At 44.7% G+C, this 27,802-nt stretch overlaps 3 protein-coding genes across 9 annotated transcripts; 1 reads left to right on the forward strand and 2 right to left on the reverse strand.

The window, feature by feature from the left end:
• The first annotated feature begins 431 nt into the window (after nt 1-431).
• LOC114846583 (cytochrome c oxidase assembly protein COX19) lies at nt 432-27,573 on the forward strand. 3 transcript variants are annotated; one of them, XM_055504315.1, is made up of 3 exons: nt 432-623; nt 26,924-27,035; nt 27,148-27,573. In XM_055504315.1, the coding sequence occupies exons 1-3, from the start codon at nt 542-544 to the stop codon at nt 27,239-27,241; spliced, it is 288 nt and encodes a 95-aa protein (XP_055360290.1). In that variant the 5' UTR covers nt 432-541; the 3' UTR covers nt 27,242-27,573. The 3 variants fall into 3 exon arrangements, with proteins under 3 accessions (XP_055360290.1, XP_055360289.1, XP_028991472.1); XM_055504314.1 differs by lacking the exons at nt 26,924-27,035; nt 27,148-27,573 and adding exons at nt 955-1,066; nt 5,848-5,980 and having other exon boundaries at nt 451-623; XM_029135639.3 differs by lacking the exons at nt 26,924-27,035; nt 27,148-27,573 and adding exons at nt 955-1,066; nt 1,190-1,850 and having other exon boundaries at nt 465-623.
• On the reverse strand, nt 1,753-25,915 carry LOC114846579 (eotaxin-like). 5 transcript variants are annotated; one of them, XM_041068339.2, is made up of 6 exons: nt 25,652-25,915; nt 25,187-25,305; nt 14,646-14,802; nt 14,424-14,553; nt 2,166-2,247; nt 1,753-1,953 (listed from the first exon to the last, which is right to left on the reverse strand). In XM_041068339.2, the coding sequence occupies exons 1-5, from the start codon at nt 25,910-25,912 to the stop codon at nt 2,171-2,173; spliced, it is 744 nt and encodes a 247-aa protein (XP_040924273.2). In that variant the 5' UTR covers nt 25,913-25,915; the 3' UTR covers nt 1,753-1,953; nt 2,166-2,170. The 5 variants fall into 5 exon arrangements, with proteins under 5 accessions (XP_040924273.2, XP_028991468.2, XP_055360287.1 ...); XM_055504313.1 differs by lacking the exons at nt 1,753-1,953; nt 2,166-2,247; nt 14,424-14,553; nt 14,646-14,802 and adding exons at nt 23,553-24,411; nt 24,630-24,711; nt 24,935-25,088 and having other exon boundaries at nt 25,652-25,845; XM_029135635.3 differs by lacking the exons at nt 14,424-14,553; nt 14,646-14,802; nt 25,187-25,305; nt 25,652-25,915 and adding exons at nt 2,424-2,577; nt 2,670-2,921.
• On the reverse strand, nt 3,628-4,867 carry LOC121201819 (eotaxin-like). Its single transcript, XM_041068340.2, has 4 exons — nt 4,722-4,867; nt 4,470-4,623; nt 4,153-4,234; nt 3,628-3,935 (listed from the first exon to the last, which is right to left on the reverse strand). The coding sequence occupies exons 1-4, from the start codon at nt 4,861-4,863 to the stop codon at nt 3,885-3,887; spliced, it is 429 nt and encodes a 142-aa protein (XP_040924274.2). The 5' UTR covers nt 4,864-4,867; the 3' UTR covers nt 3,628-3,884.
• Nucleotides 27,574-27,802: the final 229 nt, after the last annotated feature.

Raw genomic sequence — 27,802 nt, forward strand, 5'->3', positions numbered from 1 at the left:
CTCTCTCTCTCTGCTTCCCTGTCTGTTTTCTCTCCCCCGCCATTCAGCCGCATCGCTTACTAAAGTGCGACACCTGGCGGCAAAACAACAGAACACACGTTAGTGTGTGCTCCAGAAATGACCAGCAGTCATTTCAAACATTTCAATACTAAATTTCTATAAAACCATAACATTCAAATGTAAAAATTCTAAGTTACTTACGTCTATAGCGTCTTAAAGAGGATTTGCAGTGGATGGTCACGGCCAAACAGCAAATAAAAATATTAAAACAGAATTAACCTTTGAAAGCCGAATGGTTAAATTTTCTCTTCAAATGTGTCTTTGCATCTGTGACACGCGAAATATTTGTTTTTCTATAATTACATTTTGTTGATCGTGACCTTAATAAAGCATAATCCGAATCTATAATCTACTGCTAATGTCTTTGTACGACGATCTACTGCTAATGTCTGTGTTGTGACGACCCCAAAACAAAACGTCATTTTAATGCGACTAAAGTGTCACAGCTTTCTGCTAGTGTTTCATAAAAAGTCTCGCAATCATGTCAACTGCTATGAATTTCGGCACCAAATCTTTTCAGCCTCGGGCTCCGGATAAAGGAGCTTTTCCTCTGGATCATTTAGGTAAAAGTATAGAGATGAGACAGACGAGATCGTTGAGCTCGGACGTCATAGACACAATTCAAATGTACCGCATAGCATTTACATTTAACAAGCGTTTCTCTACCAACAGTGACGTCTGTTAGTTGAACAGAACAGACGTAACGCGCATCTCGCAACAGCTGGATGCGGCTACAGTTAATGCTACGCGTTTACTGTGGAGATCTAGCGTAGAATAAAACTATCCTAAATCTTAATTGAATTTTATACAACAACGGAGACTGATAAAGCGTCTGTATCAGATACGCTGAAGCAAGACTGATTGGAGGCTGACAGTGGCTTTTTATTATTTCAGGTGAGTGCAAAGCTTTCAAGGAGAAGTTTATGAAATGCTTGAGACAGAGCACATTCGACAACTCCAAATGCCGCCTGCAGTCTAAAGATTACTTAGAATGTCGGATGAATCAGTAAGTAACATATTTTAAATAGGATGACACAATAACTGTCGTTTTTTATTTAAGTCTCAGCCCTACTGTAAGGTTATGTCCACAAACTAATGTTAAAGGTTTGTTTTCCATTTTAAAATCCAGTCAGCTGATGGCCAAAGAACCTCTGGAGAAACTGGGATTCAAAGACCTGGTGGATCCTCCTTCAAGCCAAACACAGAAAGACACTAAACCTTAACTTGCAACACCTCCGCTGCTTGAATGATGCTTCTCTGAACTTTTTGTTTCCAGCAAATGTGTGGAGGAATTGTAGAGAAGACTAGTGATTTGCATTGTGGCCTTAGTTTGAGGTTCCAGTACAAACAAATGTTATCAGGTATTTGTGCACATAAGATAGGACTGTGTGATACATTAGCGTGCTGTTTAACAGTAAATCTTTCTTATTGAATGTAAACTGTGTGAAGATTTATCATTCTAAACAGTCGGAAGCTCCACAGACTGGACACACAGTTAAAGTTCATTGTTAAAAAGCTTCTTGATAAAATTGGTGTGCTGACACCTGCTGGGCAATTCTTGGTGTTACTTATGTGTGTACTGCAAAGAGCTGTTGTCTTCAAAGCCTCAAGCATCTGTCTTTTTGCAACTGAAATACATGTATAATACATGTTGTGTTTGCGTGAATGTTGTGAATCACAACCAACTGCAGGTTTATTATGAGGCATTTATTGCATTGAATATATGTTATACTTTATTTGATGTCAAATATTTCACATGTTCTGAATTAAAAAGGCTTCATCAAACTGGTGATTTTAGCTTAAATGTGGTGATTTATACATAGAACATTATAATCCATTGTCATGATTTTGGATGAAGAAGAGCATTCAGGGAAACCGGCAACAAATCCCCCGCTGTGAAGAAATACAAGCAAAGTTAATCTCTGCTGGGACATAATTTAGGATTTATTTAACTTTAAACAATAAGTCAAACAAGCCGTTGGGTAGCTCTGAAACACCTAATGTAAAGCTTCATTAAGACTCTTGTTATTGGGGGAAACATAAAAGCTGACAATACTTACAGAATCATCATTACAACTAAAAAAAAAAGAATAAAAATAATTTACCTTCTTCAACCTCTCAAATCTCTCTGGAAGCCACGGGGAGGCTGGGTCCACACAAAAAGTGTTTTTGTTTCGAGTTTTAAAGCTGCAGAGACGTACACAGGCAAAAAATATCAACAACCTTGTTATATAAAAATATATATATATATATATGTTATATAAATAAAAAACTTTCTTTTCATTATTACTGGTTATGCTGATCATCAATAGAACAGTTGGGACCTTTGTATGACACAACTGTGAATGAATGTTGTTTCTCACATGAACGCATGTTTTCTACAATCGGAAAATGTTGTGTTTTGTTCATAGCAGGAAGTAATGGTTCCCCTGATCGGGGCCTTTGAGACGGAAAAACAGCAATCTAGAGCAACAGGTCCACCACTCCTTGGTGTAGGCAAAGAACACTGAGAGAACCCTACAGAGTCAAGAATAACGCACATGTTAGGCAGGCTGAAAACATGGCCTGAATCAAAGAGTTCAGTCAGTAGCAGAGGAAAACACACTGACCTGGTCCAGGGAGAGTGAGCAGTGTGGATAAAAGGATGAGACGCATTCCAGAGAAAGACATCGTGGGTCCAGCTTGGATTCTGAACAAAGATCAGGACAAAACTCCGAGCAGACTGTTGTTGGATTCTGTGACGGTCTCTGAGTCACTGCTGCGCAGCTGGAGAGGAAAATCATCAAGACGTGTGACTGGGCAGTTACCAGCGTTGTAACTGGAGCGCATGAAGGATGAACCCCACCTCTGCTGAACATTGCTTAATGTACATCACACAGCTCACGGCAGAGCAGAGAAAATGTTTACTTTAGACACACGTACCAAAGTTCATTGTTAAAGCAAAGCAAAGTGTTGCTCCAGTCGTAGTGCAGAGTCAAACAAGCAAAGTGGGAGGACCCTCTAAATAAACAAAATGAATCCTATAAAATGCCCTAAACTAAAAAATGGCACTGCTGCCCCATGAAGCCCCTCACGTGGTCAGCTAGGGCCTAGTGTCGTACAACTGTGCTTATTTCCCAAAATGTAGATCTTTTAAAGCAGCAAATAGTAAGCCACATTTACAGTAAATAGAAGAAGCCAAACACCCACTGGTTGGGAATCAGCGGATGTCATCACTTGTGTTCCATGTGCTACAGAGAAGCAGCACCTGTTGTTTTAACTATATCCAATGTCAGGAGGAAAACGAGGACTGACTCATAATGTGATCAGTAATTCATGGACCTTCATGATTTGAACGTCTGATATTTAAAAACTGTGAGACACGTTCCTATGCACATCTGTCCACCTCTCTCAGCCTTGCTCACACTTTCAGCTGCCTTTGATTTGCAAATATCTTTTATCTAGGTTTGAAAAGGCATCAAATACATACAGTGAATCGTATTCCACACAGATCTTTCCAAGCCAGTAAGTCATTAGAAGTCAAATATCGCACACCAGGAAAGTGATCTTTTTGAAAAAGATTCAATAACAAAGGAATCTGTACTAAAAATAGACTAAGTCATGATTCGTTGGTCATAGCTTTTACTCAACAGTCAACTAAATGGTTGACTTAAAACATAAGCAATAACACTTAAAAAAATTTGAAATCAAAACAGTTTATTGCCAAGTAGGTTTTCAAACACAGTACAAGACGTTTATATGATAACTGGTTACATTAACAAAACAAATGAAAAAACACTGCAGGAACTGCAGCCGGTGGAATTTGAGTCGTTGAGGAACCAGAGTTAAGTCTTGAATAATATTGGAATTGACACTTTGGTGCAGTATATTCCTTTCTGCAGAGACAAATAACTCATTTCAGTGAGAGATGATTTACAGGAATAATTGTCTATGTTGTGATGCACTTTTCCAGCACTTGAATTAATAAATAGAAAATGTACTTTTCAAATATCTACGAGTGAAGAAATTAGTTAGCATAGCATCAACTTCACAGTGTCACTGTCATTTACTTCAGCTCTACATTGGCGTGTGCCGTCTGTGCTCTTGACTTACTTTCTCTAAACGTGCAAGCCTTTTTTGAAGCCACTTAGCTTTTGGGTCAACACACCTCTGTTCACCGCTCTCAGTGATCAAACTACAGCAGAAAACACAAGAGCAAAACAGCCTTTTAATTCATGTTCTAACTTTGAAACATAGCAGCAGTGGCATAAAAAGACATTCAATTCAAAAAGTTCCATAATAGTACAAGTCAATACTCCTAAAACATTTGATACACAAAGATATAACACATGGAATCTTAATATTGTTGTACAGGCATGAAATAAAGACAGATGCAAATAATACTTTTGTTATGGAATGATTTTACTTACATGTATGCGTCAATTGGACAGCTTGCAATCATGTGTTTCTCCTGAATGTAACACTCAACGACGGCTTCATTTATTGTGGCGTTTGAGACACGCAGGCAGCAGCTGACACCCACACCAGGTGGATGGTTTTTCGACACCATCTGTCCTGTGCGTCCTGAATTGCAACACGCACAGCGTCAGGTATGAGTTCATGTTGCTACAGTTTGGTACAAATTTGTGTGTGGAGTTCATCATTAGAGAAAACACACTCACCTTGTGCAGGAAGGAGAAGCAGGAGAGTCAAACACATAAAGGACAAAGCGCAGCTAGTGGAGGAAGGCATCCTGGGTCCTGGACTGATGGAGTGTCTGGAGTGTGTACGGCTCTGTCTGCTGTATAAATACAGCAAACACATGGACATGCCCAAACCAAGAAAGAGGGAGTCACATCTCAGAAAGCTTAGACAATTAATTAAAAATAGATAACTGTCCTGACTAATGGAGTACCGTGGAAATCTGTTTTCGATGACCTTTGCTACAGTATAAAGCTGCACACTCAGCAGTTATACAAAGAAACACAAGAAACAGTCACTCGGTAAAAATCCTAACTCCAGGACCACACAATTACTGTGCTGCATGTACATAAAGAAAATATCCAAATACCAATAAAAAGTACAGGATTTGCTAGAGCGGCAGGAATTTAGAAATATTTATAATGACAATGACTTATGAAGAAGAAACCTTTTAACGACTGGTGCTTTCCTTTATGATTCAGGTGCCGCCTGCATTCAAAAGATTACTTAGAATGTCGGATGAATCAGTCAGTGTTAGAGTAAATGTGATTTACTGACTGATTTATGATTTGCTATTATGATGGTACGTCACTCACAAGGTTAATTTAGTCGTTTGTTACCTATTGTCATTATAAAGGATATATTTGTTCAATGTTTTAATCCTGTCAGAAACAGGAACATGTTATACTTTGCTGGAGATGCAGCCTGCACCCAGACACAGATTCAGGTGTTTTGTGCCTGCTGACCTATTTTGAGTAAGCTTGAAAGGCCAGAAAAGGGTCAGCATTCTTAGGGTTGAACAGTTCATGATGATATAGTGTTTTATCCTTATATGGAATTTTCTTGAAGGTTCCTGGGTGAAGCGCTTTAAGACGCTAAGACCTCAGGGCTCCTCTTGCAAGTAAAATGAAGTTGTAGCTTGTTGTGCTTTGTTGTCCTCGTCTCTCAGCGTATGAAAAGTGTTGTGGCCACTTTAGACCCAACGGTAAGTAACATATTTTAAGAGGATGACACAATAACTGTCGTTTTTTATTTAAGTCTCGGCCCTACTGTAAGGTTATGTCCACAAACTAATGCTAAAACTTTGTTTTCCATTCTAAAATCCAGTCAGCTGATGGCCAAAGAACCCCTGGAGAAACTGGGATTCAAAGACCTGGTGGATCCTCCTTCAAGTCAAACACAGAAAGACTCTAAACCTTAACTTGCAACACCTCCGCTGCTTAAATGATGCTTTTCCCAACTTTTTTGTCCAGAAAATGTGTGGAAGAAGAATGGTAGCAAAGACTAGTGATTTGCATTGTGGCCTTAGTTTGAGGTTCCAGTACAAACAAATGTTATCAGGTATTTGTGCACATAAGATAGAACTGTGTGATACATTAGCGTGCTGTTTAACAGTAAATCTTTCTTATTGAATGTAAACTGTGTGAAGATTTATCATTCTAAACAGTCGGAAGCTCCACAGACTGGACACACAGTTAAAGTTCATTGTTAAAAAGCTTCTTGATAAAATTGGTGTGCTGACACCTGCTGGGCAATTCTTGGTGTTACTTATGTGTGTACTGCAAAGTACACACATAAGTAACTTCAAAGCGGTTATCTTCAAAACCTCAAACATCTGTCTTTTTGCAACTGAAATACAGAGAATGTGTGTTGTGTTTGCGTAAATTTTGTGAATCACAACCAACTGCAGACTTATTATGAGGCATTTAGTGCATTGAATATACGTTATACTTTATTTAATGTCAAATATGTCACATGTTCTGAATTAAAAAGGCTTCATCAAACTAGTGATTTTAGCTTAAATGTGGTGATTCATCGTAGTCGTAGTGCAGAGTCAAACAAGCAAAGTGGGAGGACCCTCTAAATAAACAAAATGGATCCTATAAAATGCCCTAAACCTTATGACACTGCTGCCCCATGAAGCCCCTCACGTGGTCAGCTAGGGCCTAGTGTCGTACAACTGTGCTTATTTCCCAAAATGTAGATCTTTTAAAGCAGCAAATAATAAGCCACATTTACAGTAAAAAGAAGAAGCCAAACACCCACTGGTTGGGAATCAGCGGATGTCATCACTTGTGTTCCATGTGCTACGGAAAACCCGCACCTGTCGTTTTACCTGTATCCAATGTCAGGAGGAAAACGAGGATTGACTCATAATGTGATCAGTAATTCATGGACCTTCATGTTTTGAACGTCTGATATTTAAAAACTATGAGACACGTTCCTATGCACATCTGTCCACCTCTCTCAGCCTTGCTCACACTTTCAGCTGCCTTTGATTTTCAAATATCTTTCATCTAGGTTTGAAAAGGCATCAAATACATACAGTGAATCATATTCCACACAGATCTTTCCAAGCCAGTAAGTCATTAGAAGTCAAATATCGCACACCAGGAAAGTGATCTTTTTTAAAAAGATTCAATAACAAAGGAAATCTGTACTAAAAATAGACTAAGTCATGATTCGTTGGTCATGGCTTTTACTCAACAGTCAACTAAATGGTTGACTTGTAACATATTGCTTATGTTCTATCAACAAAACAAATAACAAAACACTGCATGAACTGCAGCCGGTGGAATTGAGTCGTTGAGGAACCAGGTTTTGATTGAGGTAAGAGTTTAGTCCTAAATGATGTTGGAATTGACACTTTGCGGCAGTGTATTCCTTTCTGCGGACACAAATGGCTCATTTCAGTCTGAGATGATTTACAGGAATAATTGTCAATGTTGTGATGAACTTTTCCAGCACTTGAATTAATAAATAGAAAATGTACTCATCAATTATCTACAAGTGAAGAAATTAGTTACTGTAGTATTGCTTGAACTTCACGGTATCACTGTCTATTTACTTCAGCTCTACATTAGCACAAGAGCAAAACAGCCTTTTAATTCATGTTCTGACTTTGAAACATGGCAGCAGTGGCATAAAAAGACATTATGTTCAAAAGCTTTCATAATAGTAAAAGTCAATACTCTCTAAACATCAGATGCACCAGGATATAACACATGGAGTCTTAATATTGTTGTGCAGGCCTGAATTAAAGACAGATGCAAATAATAATTTTGTTATGGAATGATATTACTTACATGTATGCGTAAATTGGACAGCTGCCAAAAATGTGTTTCTCCTGAATGTGACAATTAACGACGGGTTTATTTATTGTGGCGTTTGACGCACAGCGTCAGTTAAGCGTTCATGTTGCTTCAGTTTGGTACAAATTTGTATGTGGAGTTCATCCTTTGCTATAAAACCACAAGCTGCACACTCAGCAGTTATACAAAGAAACACAAGAAACAGTCTCTCACTAAAAATATTAAACCCAGGACCACACATTTACTGTGCTACGTGTACATAAAGAAATTATCCAAATACCAATAGAAAGTACAGGATTTGCTATAGCGGCAGTAATTCAGAAATTTTCATAATGACAATGACTTATGAAGCAGAAGCCTTCTAACAACTGCTTTCCTCTGATTCAGCTGTTACAGTAATCAAGGTTTCCCACTTTTCAACGAAAACCAACAGAAGTGAATTCCCAACCTCAGCAGATCCATTTCTATTTCGTGTTACAACACGGTCCTAGCTTCTGCCAAAATTATCTAGAAATGAGTATGTATTGAAATTACTCTGAAAAATGAGAACATCAAATCTGTTTCCTGTCAGATGGATGTGAAAATCTGAGTCATTAAAAACAAAAAAAACAAATTAATATCTATCGTTCATTCCTAGTAAATATAATGAAGACTTCAGCATGACAGTGGGCAGAGCTTGCATTAGCCAAAGATGTGGTGTAATCAAATTCACAAACAAAGTTATTACACTGGTTTAGGAGGATTTTTATTCATGGATTCCTCACAACCGTGATATAAACAAAGTTTGTGACCTAGAAATTGGGAAAAAAGTCAGACTCCATTAAGAAGATAAAAAAAAGAGCAAAAATCATCATCTGTTAATTTGAAATTATAACATTTGCCTTATTATGGTCTGAGCGGACAATGAGTAGCATCAATCAGTCTGATTTTGCACAAACGTACAGCTGTTTGCTTTTTTTCTTCATTGGGAAAACAAACCTGTAAAACTATTAGCTACAGGTGTGAATACACATATTCTAGAAAAACACCTGAAATATTTTAAAGGTGCGTTGCGACCTGTCAGGTTTAGGCAGAGATCAGAGCGCGAGGACACAAGGTAGGTGGTGAAAAAAAATGAGGTTTAATCCAGCAACCGTTCAGGTCACACACAGCAGGGATCAGGTTTAGGTACAAAAGCAGCAGGCGAGATCAGGTCCAGAGACAGGCAAGGCTCAACAACAGATGAAACACGGCTACAGTGCCAGTCAGGGTTAAGCAGGAGTCGGCGGTCAGAAGTACGGAACAGGATCAAAACGAGGTAAGCTGAACTGGGAAACTGCTGGAACGTGATGACTTGCATTCGACGATCTGGCAACTGGCTTGGGTGAATACTGGTGCTTAAATACTGATGACTGATTACCAAATGACAGGCAGGTGTGCATGATTAGCTGAGGGTGCCATAGAAACCGCTGAGACGTGGGTGATACTAATCTGAGACAGGTGTGTGTAATGAGACCGGGACGAAGATGAAAACAGAAACCGGAAGTACTACATAATAAAACAGGAAACTGGAACCAAAACATGACAACTAAGTGAAAACAGAGAGTCCTTCAGAATAAAACAAGAAACAAAAACCCAGATCTTGACCTTGCCAAAAGAGCTTTGGCCACAATAACCTAACAGATTTACTGTTGTAATGTACTGGCTAAAACAACAACCTATTGGTGTCATATTTTTATCTGTTGACATATTCATGATTACTTACTGATGCACAATGAGAGCCAGCACAGCTGTTACAGTGATTTCCTGACCATCAATCTGACCTGAAAGAAACACCACCCACGATGAACATAATTAACAATCATCATCAGTCATTTGAAAAAAGACAACAAGCCAGAAGACATGTTTAGACATGTTATGTGATAAGATAAGATGAGATAAGATAAGATAAAAAAAACCTTTCATAGTCACGCAGTGGGGAAATTACTTCTCACAACAGCAGTACAGATTAGAGAGAATACAGCTACAGAACAGTTTGTGTTAGCACAGTACGACACAGTACAGTACAGTTGGAGTGAGTATGAGGTCATTGAAGGGCTATTGCACAGTAATGAATATAAGTCTTCAATACAATAAGTACCAGTTTGCACAAATCTTGCACAGATAATTTGTTATTTGAAGTCAAAGAACATGATCCTCACAGTGCTGCCGGGCTTCTCTAGGTGAGAAAGAGCTCGATGTAGGAGGAAGATGACGGCGTCGTCTGCTCCTATGCCGTGTCGGTAGGTGAACTGCAGCGGGTCCAGGTAGGTTCCCACCGCAGAGCGGAGGTGACCCAGGACCAGTCTCTCCAGTGTCTTCATCAGGTGTGATGTCAGAGTTGAGTGGGTGCTTGGTCAAACCTATTAAAGTATGAGCTCAGGTCCCCCTCAGCCTGTGGGTGTGGAGCTCTGAAGCCTGAGATGGTGTTCAGGCTTCTCCACACCTCACTGACATTGTTCTGCTGCTGCTGCTCCATCTTCCTCCTGTAATTGGCCTTTCCCTCATGGATTTTCCTCCTCAGCTCCTCCCTGTCCCCTGACCTAAATGCTCTCTTCTTCTCCTTTAGCAGAACTTTAATATCAGCGGTGACCCACGATTTGTTGTTGGTGAAACACGGAACCCGCCTGGAGGGAACGGTGTATTCACAGCAGAAGATAACACTTAAAAAATTTGAATTTAAAACAAGTTTATTGCCAAGTAGGTTTTCAAACACAGTACAAGTGTCTCAAGTATTAGAGAAGTGAAACAAAAATACATTTCTGCTGAGAAAAGTCATGTTGCATCATCTTCTTGGCTGTTTCACAGTTTGTGGCAGTGTATTCCTTTCTGCAGAGACAAATGGCTCATTTCAGTCTGAGATGATTTACAGGAATAATTGTCTATGTTGTGATGCACTTTCCCAGCACTTGAATTAATAAATAAAAAATGCACTCATCAATTATGGTCGAGTGAAGAAATTAGTTAGCATAGCATCAACTTCACAGTGTCAGTCTATTTACTTCAGCTCTACATTAGCGTGTGCCGTCTTTGCTCTTGACTTACTTCCTCTAAACGTGCAAGGCGTGTTGGAAGCCACTTAGCTTTTGGGTCAACACACCTCTGTTCACCGCTCTCAGTGATCAAACTACAGCAGAAAACACAAGAGCAAAACAGCCTTTTAATTCATGTTCTAACTTTGAAACATGGCAGCAGTGGCATAAAAAGACATTCAATTCAAAAAGTTCCACAATAGTCAAAACATCAGATACACCAGGATATAACACATATAGTCGTAATATTGTTGCACAGGCATAAAATAAAGACAGATGCAAATAATACTTTTGTTATGGAATGATTTTACTTACATGTATGCGTCAATTGGACAGCTTGCAATCATGTGCAATCTAGTAGCTCAGTGTTCCAACATTCACAAACGGCAACTGCTATCACAACTTGAGATTGACGAGATACAACACAAATGCTACGGCAAGGGGGAGCCAGGACGCCAGGTCAGAGGGGAGGTTTCACCATCTCCCCAACCGGAAATTGGGTACGAAGCCCCAATAAGCACAGATACGCTGAGCGAGGCAGCGACTGACCTGAAAGATAAGATCATGGCGAGATTGAACAGGCAACCCCGAACCCCACTACAACGGCTAAGTGAAGTACCATCAGAAAGTCTCATGGAAGATGTGAATGCAGCATTGAGAGCGATCCCTACCACAACAATCACAGAAACCAATGCGCTGATATACGCTTCAGCATCAGTGATCCTAGAGGTGCTTGGCTATAAGAGCAACCATGGGAGCCATGAGAAACAATACCCACCATGGAAACGAAGGTTGGAGGCAAAAATCAAGGCAGCTCGGAGGGAAGTGAGCCAAATGACAGAGGCCCAGAGAGGTTCAATGAAAAGACCGATGCCTAAGAGGTACAGCCAGATGCCCATACCTGAAGCACTCAAAACTGCCAAGCAAAGGCTACAAGCCTTGGCCAGCCGCCTAAAGAGATACACCAGAGATAACGAAGCCAGACGAATAAACCGGCTGTTCGCAACACAACCTGCGAAAGTGTACTCTCAATGGCAGGGTAATAACAACAGAGCAGACCCACCAAGGCTGGAAACTGAACAGTACTGGAAGGGTATATGGGAAAGGGAGGTGTCACACAACAGCAATGCACAGTGGCTGGTGGACCTGAGGGAAGACCACAGCAACCTCCCTGAACAGAACCCAGTGACTATCACAGTGGCAGACATCCAACAAAGAGTCTCAGGTATGAAAAACTGGACAGCACCCGGCCCTGACATGATCCACGCCTACTGGCTAAAGAAGCTCACTGCAATCCACGAGCACCTGGCAGCACAAATGAACCAGCTGCTAAGGGATGGGACTCACCCTGAATGGCTAACCGAAGGGCGAACGATCCTGATAATGAAGGATCCCTCAAAGGGTGCAGTCCCATCCAACTACCGGCCAATAACCTGTCTCTCCACAACATGGAAGCTCATGTCAGGCATCATCCCAGCTAAGATAAGTGGGCACATGAGTCAATACATGAGCGAAGCACAGAAGGGCATTGGTAAGGATACCAGAGGAGCCAAACACCAACTCCTGGTTGACAGAACAGTAGACCAAGACTGCAGAATGCGACACACCAACCTGTGCACAGCCTGGATCGACTACAAGAAAGCCTATGACTCAATGCCACACACATGGATCACTGAATGCTTGGAGCTGTACAACATCAACAGAACTCTAAGGGCCTTCATTGCAAACTCGATGAGGTTGTGGAGAACCACCCTTGAAGCCAATGGGAAGCCACTCGCCCAAGTATCCATCAAATGTGGCATATACCAAGGAGATGCACTGTCCCCACTGCTGTTCTGCATAGGTCTGAACCCCCTCAGCCAAATAATAAACAAGACTGGCTATGGATACCGACTCCGGAACGGGGCCACCATAAGTCACCTCCTCTACATGGATGACATCAAGCTGTACGCCAAGAGTGAGCGAGACATCGACTCGCTGATCCACACCACCAGGATCTACAGCTCGGACATCGGAATGTCATTCGGACTCGAGAAATGTGGGAGGATGGTGACAAAGAGAGGCAAGGTAATCCACACAGAAGGGGTCTCACTCCCAGAAGGAACAATAGCAGACATTGAGGACAATTACAAGTACTTTGGAATACCACAGGCGAACGGCAACCTTGAACAGGCAACAAGGAATGCGGCAACAGCCAAATACCTCCAACGAGTAAGGCAAGTCCTAAGAAGCCAGCTCAATGGCAAGAACAAACCCCGGGCAATAAACAGCTACGCTCTGCCAGTGATCAGATACCCTGCGGGAATAATAAGGTGGCCAAAGGAAGAGATACAGACCACAGATGTTAAGACACGAAAGCTCCTCACCATGCATGGAGGGTTCCACCCCAAATCCAGCACCCTGAGACTGTACGCTAGCCGCAAGGAAGGAGGGCCGAGGACTAGTGAGCGTGAGAGCCACTATCCAGGATGAAACATCCAAGATCCATAAGTACATCAAGGATAAGGCCCCGACAGATGACGTGCTGAGTGAATGTCTCAGGCAGTGGAGAACAGAGGATGAGATGCTGGAAGAGGGACCATCATGGGAGGACAAGCCCTTGCACGGGATGTACCACTGGAACATAACTGAAGTGGCTGATCTCAACAAATCCTACCAATGGCTTGAAAGGGCTGGGCTGAAGGACAGCACAGAGGCACTCATCCTGGCTGCACAGGAGCAGGCCCTGAGCACCAGAGCCATAGAGGCCCAGATCTACCACACCAGACAAGACCCAAGGTGTAGACTGTGCAAAGAGGCCCTGAGACAATCCAGCACATAACTGCAGGGTGTAAGATGCTGGCAGGCAAAGCATACATGGAACGCCATAACCAAGTGGCTGGCATAGTATACAGGAACATTTGCGCGGAGTATGGACTGGAAACCCCAAGGTCAAAGTGGGAAACACCTCCCAAGGTGGTAGAGAACGAGCGAGCCAAGATCCTGTGGGACTTCCAGATCCAAACTGACAGAATGGTAATGGCGAACCAACCAGACATTGTGGTGGTGGATAAAGAGCAGAGGAAAGCCGTAGTGGTGGATGTGGCAATACCAAGCGATGGCAACATCAGGAAAAAGGAACATGAGAAACTAGAGAAATACCAAGGGCTCAGAGAAGAACTGGAGAAGGCTTGGAAGGTGAAGGCCACAGTGGTGCCTGTGGTGATCGGAGCACTAGGGGCTGTGACCCCCAAACTGGAGGAGTAGCTACAACAGATCCCTGGAAAAACATCCGAATCTCAGTCCAGAAAAGTGCAGTCCTAGGAACAGCAAGGATACTGCGCAGAACCCTCAAGCTCCCTGGCCTCTGGTAGAGGACCCGAGCTTGGAAAGTGGATGAGACCACCCGCGGAGGGTGAGAATAGAGTGGTGTGGTGTGTGTGTATATATGTTATATAAATAAATAAAAAACTTTCTTTTCATTATTACTGGTTATGCTGATCATCAATAGAACAGTTGGGACCTTTGTATGACACAACTGTGAATAAATGTTGTTACTCACATGAATGCATGTTTTCTACAATTGGAAAATGTTGTGTTTTGTTCATAGCAGGAAGTAATGGTTTCCCTGATCGGGGCCTTTGAGACAAAAAAACAGCAATCTTGTGCAGGCAGGTAATGCTGAGGGAACCCTATAGAGTCAAGAATAACGCACATGTTAGGCAGTCTGAAAACATGGCCTGGATGAAAGAGTTCAGTCAGTAGCAGAGGAAAACACACTGATCTGGTTCAGGGAGAGTGAGCAGTGTGGATAAAAGGATGAGACGCATTCCAGAGAAAGACATCCTGGGTCCAGCTTGGATTCTGAACAAAGATCAGGACAAAACTCCGAGCAGACTGTTGTTGGATTCTGTGACGGTCTCTGAGTCACTGCTGCGCAGCTGGAGAGGAAAATCATCAAGACACGTGACTGGGCAGTTACCAGCGTTGTAACTGGAGCGCATGAAGGATGAACCCCACCTCTGCTGAACATTGCTTAATGTACATCACACAGATCAGCCCAGTATTATTGCAGCTCAGGGCATAACAGAGAAAATGTTTACTTTAGACACACGTACCAAAGTTCATTGTTAAAGTGAAGCAAAGTGTTGCTCCAGTCGTAGTGCAGAGTCAAACAAGCAAAGTGGGTGGACCCTCTAAATAAACAAAATGGATCCTATAAAAAAACCCATATGACACTGCTGCCCCATGAAGCCCCTCACGTGGTCAGCTAGGGCCTAGTGTCGTACAACTGTGCTTATTTCCCAAAATGTAGATCTTTTAAAGCAGCAAATAATAAGCCACATTTACAGTTAAAAGAAGAAGCCAAACACCCACTGGTTGGGAATCAGCGGATGTCATCACTTGTGTTCCATGTGCTACAGAGGACCCGCACCTGTCGTTTTACCTGTATCCAATGTCAGGAGGAAAACGAGGACTGACTCATAATGTGATCAGTAATTCATGGGCCTTCATGTTTTGAACGTCTGATATTTAAAAACTGTGAGACACGTTCCTATGCACATCTGTCCACCTCTCTCAGCCTTGCTCACACTTTCAGCTGCTTTTGATTTTCAAATATCTTTCATCTTGGTTTGAAAAGGCATCAAATACATACAGTGAATCGTATTCCACACAGATCTTTCCAAGCCAGTAAGTCATTAGAAGAGAATTTTGAGTAATTTGAGTCGTTGAGGAACCAGGTTTAGATTGAGGTTAGTGCAAGAGTTTAGTCCTGAATGATGTTGGAATTGACACTTCAGCGCAGCGTATTCCTTTCTGCGGACACAAATGGCTCATTTCAGTGTGAGATGATTTACAGGAATAATTGTCTATTTTGTGATGAACTTTTCCAGCACTTGAATTAATAAATAGAAAATGTACTATCAATTATCTACGAGTGAAGAAATTAGTTACTGTAGCATTGCTTCAACTTCACGGTATCACTGTCTATTTACTTCAGCTCTACATTAGCACAAGAGCAAAACAGCCTTTTAATTCATGTTCTGACTTTGAAACATGGCAGCAGTGGCATAAAAAGACATTCAATTCAAAAGGTTTCATAATAGTACAAGTCAATACTCTCTAAACATCAGATGCACCAGGATATAACACATGGAGTCTTAATATTGTTGTACAGGCCTGAAATAAAGACAGATGCAAATAATGATATTGTTATGGAATGATTTTACTTACATGTATGCGTAAATTGGACAGCTGCCAAACATGTGTTTCTCCTGAATGTGACAATTAACGACGGGTTTATTTATTGTGGCGTTTGAGACACGAGAGCAGCAGTTGAAACCCACACCAGGTGGATAGTTTCTCAATTGATACTGTCCGGAATTGCAACACGCACAGCGTCAGTTAAGCGTTCCTGTTGCTTCAGTTTGGTACAAATTTGTATGTGGAGTTCATCCTTTGCTATAAAACCACAAGCTGCACACTCAGCAGTTATACAAAGAAACACAAGAAACAGTTGCTCAGTAAAAATCCTAACCCCAGGACCACACATTTACTGTGCTACAAGTACATAAAGAAAATATCCAAATACCAATAGAAAGTACAGGATTTGCTAGAGCGGCAGTAATTCAGAAATTTTCATAATGACAATGACTTATGAAGCAGAAGCCTTCTAACAACTGCTTTCCTCTATGATTCAGCTGTTACAGTAATCAAGGTTTCCCCACTTTTCAACGAAAACGAACAGAAGTGAATTTCCAATCTCAGCAGATCCATTTCTATTTCGTGTAACAACACGGTCCTAGCTTCTGCCAAAATTATCAAGAAATGAGTATGTATTGAAATTACTGAAAATGGGAACGTCAAATCTGTTTCCTGTCAGATGGATGTGAAAATCTGAGTCATTAAAAACAAAAAAAACAAATTAATATCTATCGTTCATTCCTAGTAAATATAATGAAGACTTCAGCATGACAGTGGGCAGAGCTTGCATTAGCCAAAGGTGTGGTGTAGTCAAATTCACAAACAAAGTTATTACACTGGTTTAAGAAGATTTTTATTCATGGATTCCTCACAACCGTGATATAAACAAAGTTTGTGACCTAGAAATTGGGAAAAAAGTCAGACTCCATTAAGAAGATAAAAAAAAGAGCAAAAATCATCATCTGTTAATTTGAAATTATAACATTTGCCTTATTATGGTCTGGGCGGACAATGAGTAGCATCAATCAGTCTGATTTTGCACAAACGTACAGCTGTTTGCTTTTTTTCTTCATTGGGAAAACAAACCTGTAAAACTATTAGCTACAGGTGTGAATACACATATTCTAGAAAAACACCTGAAATATTTTAAAAGGTGCGTTGCGACCTGTCAGGTTTAGGCAGAGATCAGAGCGCGAGGACACAAGGTAGGTGGTGAAAAAAAACGAGGTTTAATCCAGCAACCGTTCAGGTCACACACAGCAGGGATCAGGTTTAGGTACAAAAGCAGCAGGCGAGATCAGGTCCAGAGACAGGCAAGGCTCAACAACAGATGAAACACGGCTACAGTGCCAGTCAGGGTTAAGCAGGAGTCGGCGGTCAGAAGTACGGAACAGGATCAAAACGAGGTAAGCTGAACTGGGAAACTGCTGGAACGTGATGACTTGCATTCGACGATCTGGCAACTGGCTTGGGTGAATACTGGTGCTTAAATACTGATGACTGATTACCAAATGACAGGCAGGTGTGCATGATTAGCTGAGGGCGACATAGAAACCGCTGAGACGTGGGTGTGTCACGGCTTCCGAGGTAGCGGACCCACATGCACAGCGAAGACAGGGTTCAAGTGGTAACACAATTCACTTTAATTCGTGGTCAGGCAGGCGAAGGTCAGTACACAGATCAGGCAGGTTCAGTACAGGCAGGGTTTTAGACAAGCGGTGGTCAAGGCAGGCTAGGGTCAAACTCACGGCAAGGCAGGATCAAAGATGAGGCGAGAATCAGGGTCAGGAGAAGCGAGGTCATACACAGGTTCAGGATCATGAGAATAATGCTGGATTGCTGACTAAGACACAAAGACAATCTGGCAATGGGTTGGTGTAAGAGGTGGTGCTTAAGTAGTGGCGAATGATGGCTAGATGGGGATCAGGTGTGTGGTCTGGAGCAGGAAGTAAAGCTGGCAGTAACTAATAATGGCTGGGGCAGGAAGTGACAAGAACATAAAACCGGAACTGAACATAAACAATGGTGCAGTGACTGAGTCCATGACAGAACCCCCCCGTCTAGGGCGGATTCCCAGACGGCCCAGGGAGGTCCGGGTGGGCTTGATGGAACTCCCGAATGAGACTGGGGTCCAGGATGTCCCGTGCCGGGATCCATGATCTCTCCTCTGGTCCGTACCCCTCCCAGTCAACGAGGTACTGCAGCCCCCGACCCCGCCGCCGACTGTTCAGCAATGCCCAGACCGTGTAAGCCGGGCCCCCATCGATGAGCCGTGGTGGAGGAGGTAGGGGCGTGGGAGGAACCAGAGGGCTAGAGTGGAATGGCTTGAGTCGACTGACGTGGAAGGTAGGGTGGATACGCATGGTTCTAGGCAAGCAGAGTCTGACAGAAGATGGGTTAATGATACGCTCTATGACGAAGGGGCCAATGAATCTTTGCGACAGCTTACGTGACTGGGTCTTGATGGGTAGGTCCTTGGTGGAGAGCCACACCTGCTGACCTACGGCATAGCTGGGTGCCTGTGACCGATGACGATCCGCTGCCCTCTTGTGGCGCTCTTGACTTGCGAGCATAGCGCGGCGCGCTCTTAACCAGGTGCGTCGACAACGGCGAAGGAGGGCATGTGCGGACGGGATGACGGCCTCCCTCTCCAATGATGGGAAGAGTGGGGGCTGGTAGCCGTATGCGCACTGGAACGGTGACAGACCTGTGGAGGAGCAAGGCAGGGTGTTGTGGGCATATTCTACCCAGAGGAGCTGTTGGCTCCAGGTGGATGGGTTGGTGGAGGCGAGAAGGCGAAGCCCGGTCTCCAACTGCTGATTGGTCCTCTCGGTCTGGCCGTTAGACTCCGGGTGGTATCCGGACATCAGGCTGACCTGGGCACCGAGCAGGGAACAAAACTCATGCCAGAACCGAGAGACGAACTGGGGGCCCCTATCGGAGACCACGTCCTTGGGGAACCCATGGAGCCGGAACACGTGCTCAAGCACTGCCTGAGCCGTCTGCTTGGCCGACGGGAGTCTGGGCAGAGGGATGAAATGGGTTAATCGGGAAAATCGGTCGATTACTGTGAGGACGACTGTGTTCCCCCCTGGAGGGGGGTAACCCCGTGACAAAATCCAGTGCTATGTGGGACCAGGGTCGATGAGGCACGGGCAGAGGCTGGAGGAACCCCGGAGGACGCTGGTTAGGGTTCTTGTGGGTCGAACAGACTGGGCAGGCTGCCACGTACTCCCTGATGTCTTTGAGGACTGACGGCCACCAGAAACGACTGCCCACCACAAAAGCTGTCCGTTGGACTCCCGGGTGGCAGCTAAAGGTGGAGGTGTGGGCCCAGTGGATCACCTCCCCCCGAAGCTCCGGGGGCACGAACAGCCGATTCGGCGGGCACGCTGGGTGTGGAGGCAAATCCCGGGTGGCCTCCTTCACCCGAACCTCGACAGACCAGGTGACCGCCCCTACTAGGCAAGATGCAGGCAGGATAGTCGATGGCGTCTCCACCTCCTCCCCTGACTCGTGGACTCGGGATAGGGCATCCGGCTTGGTATTCTTTGACCCTGGACGGTAGGAGAGGTGGAAGTTGAAACGGGAGAAAAACAAGGACCAACGGGCTTGGCGGGAGTTCAGACGCTTAGCGGTATGTATGTATTCCAAATTCTTGTGGTCGGTGAACACCAGGAACGGCTGCTCGGCGCCCTCGAGCCAGTGACGCCACTCTTCCAGAGCCACCTTGACCGCGAGTAGTTCCCGGTTACCGATGTCATAGTTGCGTTCTGCAGGGGAGAGTTTGCGGGACAGGAAGGCACATGGATGCAGTCGCCCACCTTCAGGATCACGCTGGGACAGTACCGCACCCACGCCGGAGTCAGATGCATCTACCTCCACCACGAACTGACGAGCCGGGTCCGGCATCTGCAGCACCGGAGCCGAGGTGAAACTGGCCTTGAGCTGGAGAAACGCCCGATTGGCTTCTGGGGTCCACTGGAAAGTTGTCCTGGGGGAAGTGAGAGCATGAAGAGGGGAAGCGATTGTGCTGAAGCGGCGGATAAAGCGTCTATAGAAATTTGCAAACCCCAGGAACCGTTGGACGTCCCGACGAGACTGGGGAACGGGCCACTCTGTCACAGCCTGCGTCTTGACGGGGTCCATCTGAATTCCCTCCGGGGAGATCACGAAACCTAGGAACGAGATGGTGGTGACATGGAACTCGCACTTCTCTGCCTTGACGTATAACCGGTGCTCCAGCAGCTTTCTCAGGACCTGGCGTACATGATCACGATGTTCTTCTTCACTACGAGAGAATACCAGGATATCGTCTAAATAGACGAAAACAAACACGTTAATCATGGGGCTTAGTACGTCGTTCACCAGCGCCTGGAAGACGGCCGGCGCGTTGGTGAGTCCAAATGGCATGACGAGATATTCATAGTGTCCGGTGGGGGTATTAAACGCCGTCTTCCACTCATCCCCCTCCCTGATGCGAACTAGGTGGTAAGCATTCCTCAGGTCAAGCTTGGTGAAGATCTTGGCGTCGGCTAGGAGCTCGAAAGCGGACGAGAGCAAGGGTGAAAGGTAGGAGTCCCGAACGGTGATGGCGTTAAGCCCCCGGTAATCGATGCAAGGTCGCAGGGACCCGTCCTTCTTCCCCACAAAGAAGAACCCGGCCCCCGCCGGCGAAGAGGATGGACGGATGAGGCCAGCGGCCAGGGACTGGTTGATGTACGCCGTCATGGCTTGGCGTTCCGGAGCGGAGAGCTGGTATAGCCTGCTCTTGGGTGGCGTGGTTCCGGGGCGGAGATTGATCGCGCAGTCGTGTGCCCGATGCGGCGGCAGGCTGGTGGCTTTGACCTTGCTGAAAACGGCTTGGAGGTCATGATAGCAGGATGGTACCTCAGACAGGTCGATCTCCTCCATGCTGGGCTCCGGGGACGGTTCTGCCGTGGCCTCGGACCCTGCCCCGAAACATGAATTGTGACAGCCGGAATCCCACTCCACCACCTCCCCGGTCCTCCAGTCGAGGCGGGGGTTGTGTCGGCGAAGCCAGGTGTATCCAAGCACGACCGGGTGATAGGAGGACTCGACCACGTGAAAGTGAATCTGCTCGGAGTGGCCGTCAGCAAATGTCAGAGTTACAGGACCGGTGCGGTGAGTCACCCTCCACAGCCGGTGCCCATCCAAGGCTGTTGCTTCCATCGAGGCGGGCAGGGGAACCGTGCTAACACCTAGCCGTCTCACAAGTCTGGAGTCCATGAGGCTGGTGTCGGCACCTGAGTCGACCAGAACCGCTTGCTGGACAGACTGGGGTTTCACGGATAAGGTGACGGTGGGCATGGGTCGGGCGGAGGCATGACACATTGAAGACTGGCTCACCACTATCCTCCGGGCTAGTGGTGAGCGGGGGCTTTTACTGGGCACGATGCAGCGATGTGGCCAGGCTGGCCAAATTAAAAGCACAATCCGAGTGCTCGTCGGCGGTTCTTCTCGGCTTCGGGCAACCGAATCCGCCCCACCTCCATTGGTTCGCCGGTGGGTACTGACTTAACCGCTTCTATGGGCTCCACCAATCCCGGGGCATAGGGCGTGGCCCGACGCGCGGTCGGCTGCGGAATCCCTCGTATCGTCGGATTGGGTGGAGCCGCCGCGCTGCGAGACGGCGGTCGAAGATGGCGGGGGGGTGTGGCTCGCTCCTCCTCCCTGCGTTCGCGGTCACTGCTCCACAACCGGCGATCCACCTTGATGGCGAGCGCGATGACCTCGTCCAACTCCGACGGAAGCTCGGTGGCCGCCAGGCTATTCTTGACCCGCCGCGCCAATCCTGCGAGGAACACGTCGATCAAAGCGGTGGAGTCCCACCCCGCCTCCGCAGCTAGTGTGCGGAACTCGATGGCGTAAGCCGCCGCGGGTCGGTCGCCCTGACGGAGGCTCGTTAGCCGCTGGGCCGCTTCGCGTCCCGGCGTTATTTCTTGAAAAATGCGCTTCAGCGCTAGGGAGAAGGCAGCGAAAGTGTTCATACAGGCGGAGTTATTCTGCCATTCGGCCGTTGCCCACAGCTCTGCTCTGCCCGCCAAGTGGGAAACGGCGTACGCCACCTTGGCTCGCTCGGTGGGGAAGTCCGGCGCGTGCAGCTCAAACTGGATCTCACATTGGGTGATAAACGCTCGACAGTCACCTGAATCTCCGGAGAAGCGTGCTGGAGCTCCCAGATGAACGTTCGGTGCAGGAGGACGCGGAGTCGGAGCGACGGGCACAGCTGGAGCGGGCGCCGGCGTCAGCCCCGCGGCGAGTTGCTGGGTGAGTAGCCTCAGTTGTTCCCCATATGCATTTACCTGCGCCTCTTGTCGCGCGGCGTGCTGAGCCAACTCCTGGAGCAGCACTCCGGTCTGCTCCTCCTGTTTGCGGATCCGTTCCGCCTGGGCTTGGAGCTCGGTTCGGATGGTCTCGGCGCTGGCTGGGTCCATGTTTGGCCAGATTGTACTGTCACGGCTTCCGAGGTAGCGGACCCACATGCACAGCGAAGGCAAGGTTTGAGTGGTAACACAATTCACTTTAATTCGTGGTCAGGCAGGCGAAGGTCAGTACACAGATCAGGCAGGTTCAGTACAGGCAGGGTTTTAGACAAGCGGTGGTCAAGGCAGGCTAGGGTCAAACTCACGGCAAGGCAGGATCAAAGATGAGGCGAGAATCAGGGTCAGGAGAAGCGAGGTCATACACAGGTTCAGGATCATGAGAATAATGCTGGATTGCTGACTAAGACACAAAGACAATCTGGCAATGGGTTGGTGTAAGAGGTGGTGCTTAAGTAGTGGCGAATGATGGCTAGATGGGGATCAGGTGTGTGGTCTGGAGCAGGAAGTAAAGCTGGCAGTAACTAATAATGGCTGGGGCAGGAAGTGACAAGAACATAAAACCGGAACTGAACATAAACAATGGTGCAGTGACTGAGTCCATGACAGGGTGATACTAATCTGAGACAGGTGTGTGTAATGAGACCGGGACGAAGATGAAAACAGAAACCGGAAGTACTACATAATAAAACAGGAAACTGGAACCAAAACATGACAACTAAGTGAAAACAGAGAGTCCTTCAGAATAAAACAAGAAACAAAAACCCAGATCTTGACCTGGCCAAAAGAGCTTTGGCCACAATAACTTAACAGATTTACTGTTGTAATGTACTGGCTAAAACAACAACCTATTGGTGTCATATTTTTATCTGTTGACATATTCATGATTACTTACTGATGCACAATGAGAGCCAGCACAGCTGTTACAGTGATTTCCTGACCATCAATCTGACCTGAAAGAAACACCACCCACGATGAACATAATTAACAATCATCATCAGTCATTTGAAAAAAGACAACAAGCCAGAAGACATGTTTAGACATGTTATGTGATAAGATAAGATGAGATAAGATAAGATAAAAAAAAAAACCTTTCAAAGTCACGCAGTGGGGAAATTACTTCTCACAACAGCAGTACAGATTAGAGAGAATACAGCTACAGAACAGTTTGTGTTAGCACAGTACGACGCAGTACAGTACAGTTGGAGTGAGTATGAGGTCATTGAAGGGCTATTGCACAGTAATGAATATAAGTCTTCAATACAATAAGTACCAGTTTGCACAAATCTTGCACAGATAATTTGTTATTTGAAGTCAAAGAACATGATCCTCACAGTGCTGCCGGGCTTCTCTAGGTGAGAAAGAGCTCGATGTAGGAGGAAGATGACGGCGTCGTCTGCTCCTATGCCGTGTCGGTAGGTGAACTGCAGCGGGTCCAGGTAGGTTCCCACCGCAGAGCGGAGGTGACCCAGGACCAGTCTCTCCAGTGTCTTCATCAGGTGTGATGTCAGAGTTGAGTGGGTGCTTGGTCAAACCTATTAAAGTATGAGCTCAGGTCCCCCTCAGCCTGTGGGTGTGGAGCTCTGAAGCCTGAGATGGTGTTCAGGCTTCTCCACACCTCACTGACATTGTTCTGCTGCTGCTGCTCCATCTTCCTCCTGTAATTGGCCTTTCCCTCATGGATTTTCCTCCTCAGCTCCTCCCTGTCCCCTGATTTAAATGCTCTCTTCTTCTCCTTTAGCAGAACTTTAATATCAGCGGTGACCCACGATTTGTTGTTGGTGAAACACGGAACCCGCCTGGAGGGAACGGTGTTTTCACAGCAGAAGATAACACTTAAAAAATTTGAATTTCAAACAAGTTTATTGCCAAGTAGGTTTTCAAACACAGTACAAGTGTCTCAAGTATTAGAGAAGTGAAACAAAAATACATTTCTGCTGAGAAAAGTCATGTTGCATCATCTTCTTGGCTGTTTCACACTTTGCGGCAGTATATTCCTTTCTGCAGAGACAAATGGCTCATTTCAGTCTGAGATGATTTACAGGAATGATTGTCTATGTTGTGATGCACTTTTCCAGCACTTGAATTAATAAATAGAAAATGCACTCATCAATTATGGTCGAGTGAAGAAATTAGTTAGCATAGCATCAACATCACAGTGTCATTGTCTATTTACTTCAGCTCTACATTAGCGTGTGCCGTCTGTGCTCTTGACTTACTTCCTCTAAACGTGCAAGGCGTGTTGGAAGCCACTTAGCTTTTGGGTTAACACACCTCTGTTCACCGCTCTCAGTGATCAAACTACAGCAGAAAACACAAGAGCAAAACAGCCTTTTAATTCATGTTCTAACTTTGAAACATGGCAGCAGTGGCATAAAAAAGACATTCAATTCAAAAAGTTCCATAATAGTACAAGTCAAAACATCAGATACACCAGGATATAACAAAGTCGTAATATTGTTGCACAGGCATAAAATAAAGACAGATGCAAATAATACTTTTGTTATGGAATGATTTTACTTACATGTATGCGTCAATTCGACAGCTGCCAAACGTGTGTTTCTCCTGAATGTAACAATTAACTACTGTTTCATTTTTTGTGGCCTTTGAGACACGCAGGCAGCAGTTGAGACCCACACCAGGTGGACTGTGAATCGGCGGACTCTGTCCTCTGCATCCTGAATTGCAACACGTACAGCGACAATTAAGAATTCATGTTGCTTCAGTTTGGTGCAAATTTGTACGTGGAGTTCATCATTAGAGAAAACACACTCACCTTGTGAAGCAAGGAGAAGCAGAAGAGTCAAACACATAAAGGACAAAGCGCAGGTAGTGGAGGAAGGCATCCTGGGTCCTGGACTGATGGAGCGTCTGGAGTGTGTACGGCTCTGACTGCTGTATAAATACAGCAAACACATGGACATGCCCAAACCAAGAAAGAGGAAGTCACATCTCACACAGTTTAGACAATTATTTAAAAACAGGTATCTTAATAACTGTCCTGACTAATGGAGTGTCAGGCTTGGGCAGGCGTCGGACCCACATGCACAGTACACAGACGTGTTGAGGATGAATTCAGGTTTTATTTCCACAATCAGAGTTAGACGGTCCATGTCATACACAAAAGAGCACGGTCTTAAAGCACAGTCGGGGAGCAGGCAATCTCAGGTCCAATAGACAGGCAGGGTTCGGTACACAGATGAACACGGCGACGGTACAAACAAGGACTAGGCAAACTCACGGTCAAATGATCAAGCAGGGTTCTTAGCCAGGCAAAAGTAGTGATGGGTCCGGCAACACCGATGCGTCGGCGCCTGCGTCGAGCCCTTAGAGCTAAACACTGTGTCGGTGCGCGTATCGCGTCGGGAAAGCACGTGACCGATACAGTTCGTGTATCAGTCACTGTCTGACGCGCCAGACTGTGTTTATAAGGAAGCGCATGTGTCGGGCTGCATCTGCCGAATGGAATCCCTGAGCGTTTGCCGTTCATCGTCAAATTCATCTATAATTCATCTCATATGGATAAATAAGGTTTCTTTTATGATTTAATGTTATGATAAAGTGAAAGTGTATTATTAAAATAATTAATTAATTTTAAAAAGTTTTCACTTGATCTATTTGAATTCAGATTAATTTCCAAAGTGACTCTTTACTAATCATATTGTTTTATGCAGGTTAAAGTTCGTATTTGTTCAACAGAACTTTCCTATTTAAGCAAAACCACCTCACAGTGTGTTGACCTCAGCAACACTTCTAGACCCCAGATTTAAATCACTCCGCAGTTCCTCCAAGTGCAATGAGGCCGTCAACTAGGTTGCCTGTAGGGAGTTTTAATGTCCAGCAGGTGTCAGTATTCAGTGACACAGTATCGGCACAGTATCAATACAGTTTTGCAATGTGTCGAAACGTTTCATGACGCCTCATCTACCCATCACTAGGCAAAAGTACAGGCAAGGTTCAGACAGGATTCGGCAGTCAAGGTAATCAGGATCAATACACGAGAGACAATACAAGAAACGCTGGAAAGAAGTACTGGACTCTACAATCTGGCAACTGCAGTCTGTGTGAGGTGCAGGCTATATACCGGTGCTTGATTCATTAACTGCTGACAGGTGTGCTAAATGATCCGGGAAAAGAACTACTGAACAGAGAACAGGAAGTATTACAAAATAAAACAGGAAGTGGCATAGAACGTGACATAGAGTACCGTGGAAATCTGTTTTCGATGACCTTTGCTATAAAACCACAAGCTGCACACTCAGCAGTTATACAAAGAAACACAAGAAACAGTCTCTCACTAAAAATCTTAAACCCAGGACCACACATTTACTGTGCTGCATGTACATAAAGAAATTATCCCAATACCAATAAAAAGTACAGGATTTGTGTAGAATAAAAGTATCCTAAATCTTAATTAAATTTCACATGACAGCGGACACTAATAAAGCGTCTGTATCAGATCCGCTGAAGCAAGACTGATTTGGAGACTGACAGTGGGTTTTTATTATTTCAGGTGAGTGCAAAGCTTTCAAGGAGAAGTTTATGAAATGCTTGAGACAGAGCACCTTCGACAACTCCAAATGCCGCCTGCAGTCTAAAGATTACTTAGAATGTCGGATGAATCAGTAAGTAACATATTTTAAAAGAGGACGACACAATAGCTGTCGTTTTTTCCTCTACTGTAAGGTTATGTCCACAAACTAATGTTAAAGGTTTGTTTTCTTTTCTGATCTCCAGTCAGCTGATGGACATAGAACCTCTGGAGAAACTGGGATTCAAATACCTGGTGGATCCTCCTTCAAGTCAAACACAGAAAGACACTAAACCTTAACTTGCAACACCTCCGCTGCTTGAATGATGCTTCTCTGAACTTCTTGTTTCCAGCAAATGTGTGGAGGAATTGTAGAAAAGACTAGTGATTTGCATTGTGGCCTTAGTTTGAGGTTCCAGTACAAACAAATGTTATCAGGTATTTGTGCACATAAGATAGAACTGTGATACATTAGCGTGCTGTTCAACAGTAAATCTTTCCTATTGAATGTAAACTGTGTGAAGATTTATCATTCTAAACAGTCGGAAGCTCCACAGACTGGACACACAGTTAAAGTTCATTGTTAAAAAGCTTCTTGATAAAATTGGTGTGCTGACACCTGCTGGACAATTCTTGGTGTTACTTATGTGTGTACTGCAAAGAGCTGTTGTCTTCAAAGCCTCAAACATCTGTCGTTTTGCAACTGAAATACAGAGAATATGTGTTGTGTTTGCGTAAATGTTGTGAATCACAACCAACTGCAGACTTATGAGACATTTAGTGCATTGAATATACGTTATACTTTATTTAATGTCAAATATGTCACATGTTCTGAATTAAAAAGGCTTCATCAAACTGGTG

This window comes from Betta splendens, chromosome 19 (assembly GCF_900634795.4).
Source record: "Betta splendens chromosome 19, fBetSpl5.4, whole genome shotgun sequence".
Classification (NCBI taxonomy): Eukaryota; Metazoa; Chordata; class Actinopteri; order Anabantiformes; family Osphronemidae; genus Betta; species Betta splendens.

Excerpts from the sequence above, each read along its gene's own strand:
- LOC114846583 (XM_055504315.1), top strand. The coding sequence starts at position 542 with ATGTCAACTGCTATGAATTTCGGCACCAAATCTTTTCAGCCTCGGGCT. Across the intron at positions 624-26,923 it reads TTTTCCTCTGGATCATTTAG|GTGAGTGCAAAGCTTTCAAG; the intron begins GTAAAAGTATAG and ends TTATTATTTCAG. Across the intron at positions 27,036-27,147 it reads TTAGAATGTCGGATGAATCA|TCAGCTGATGGACATAGAAC; the intron begins GTAAGTAACATA and ends TCTGATCTCCAG.
- LOC121201819 (XM_041068340.2), bottom strand. The coding sequence starts at position 4,863 with ATGTGTTTGCTGTATTTATACAGCAGACAGAGCCGTACACACTCCAGA. Across the intron at positions 4,235-4,469 it reads TGTCCAATTGACGCATACAT|TTTGATCACTGAGAGCGGTG; the intron begins GTAAGTAAAATC and ends TTTCTGCTGTAG. Across the intron at positions 3,936-4,152 it reads GGCTTGCACGTTTAGAGAAA|AAAGGAATATACTGCACCAA; the intron begins GTAAGTCAAGAG and ends TTGTCTCTGCAG.
- LOC114846579 (XM_041068339.2), bottom strand. The coding sequence starts at position 25,912 with ATGAATTTGACGATGAACGGCAAACGCTCAGGGATTCCATTCGGCAGA. Across the intron at positions 25,306-25,651 it reads CCCTGCTTGATCATTTGACC|CAGTCAGAGCCGTACACACT; the intron begins GTGAGTTTGCCT and ends GTATTTATACAG. Across the intron at positions 14,554-14,645 it reads GCTCACTCTCCCTGAACCAG|GGTTCCCTCAGCATTACCTG; the intron begins ATCAGTGTGTTT and ends TTGACTCTATAG.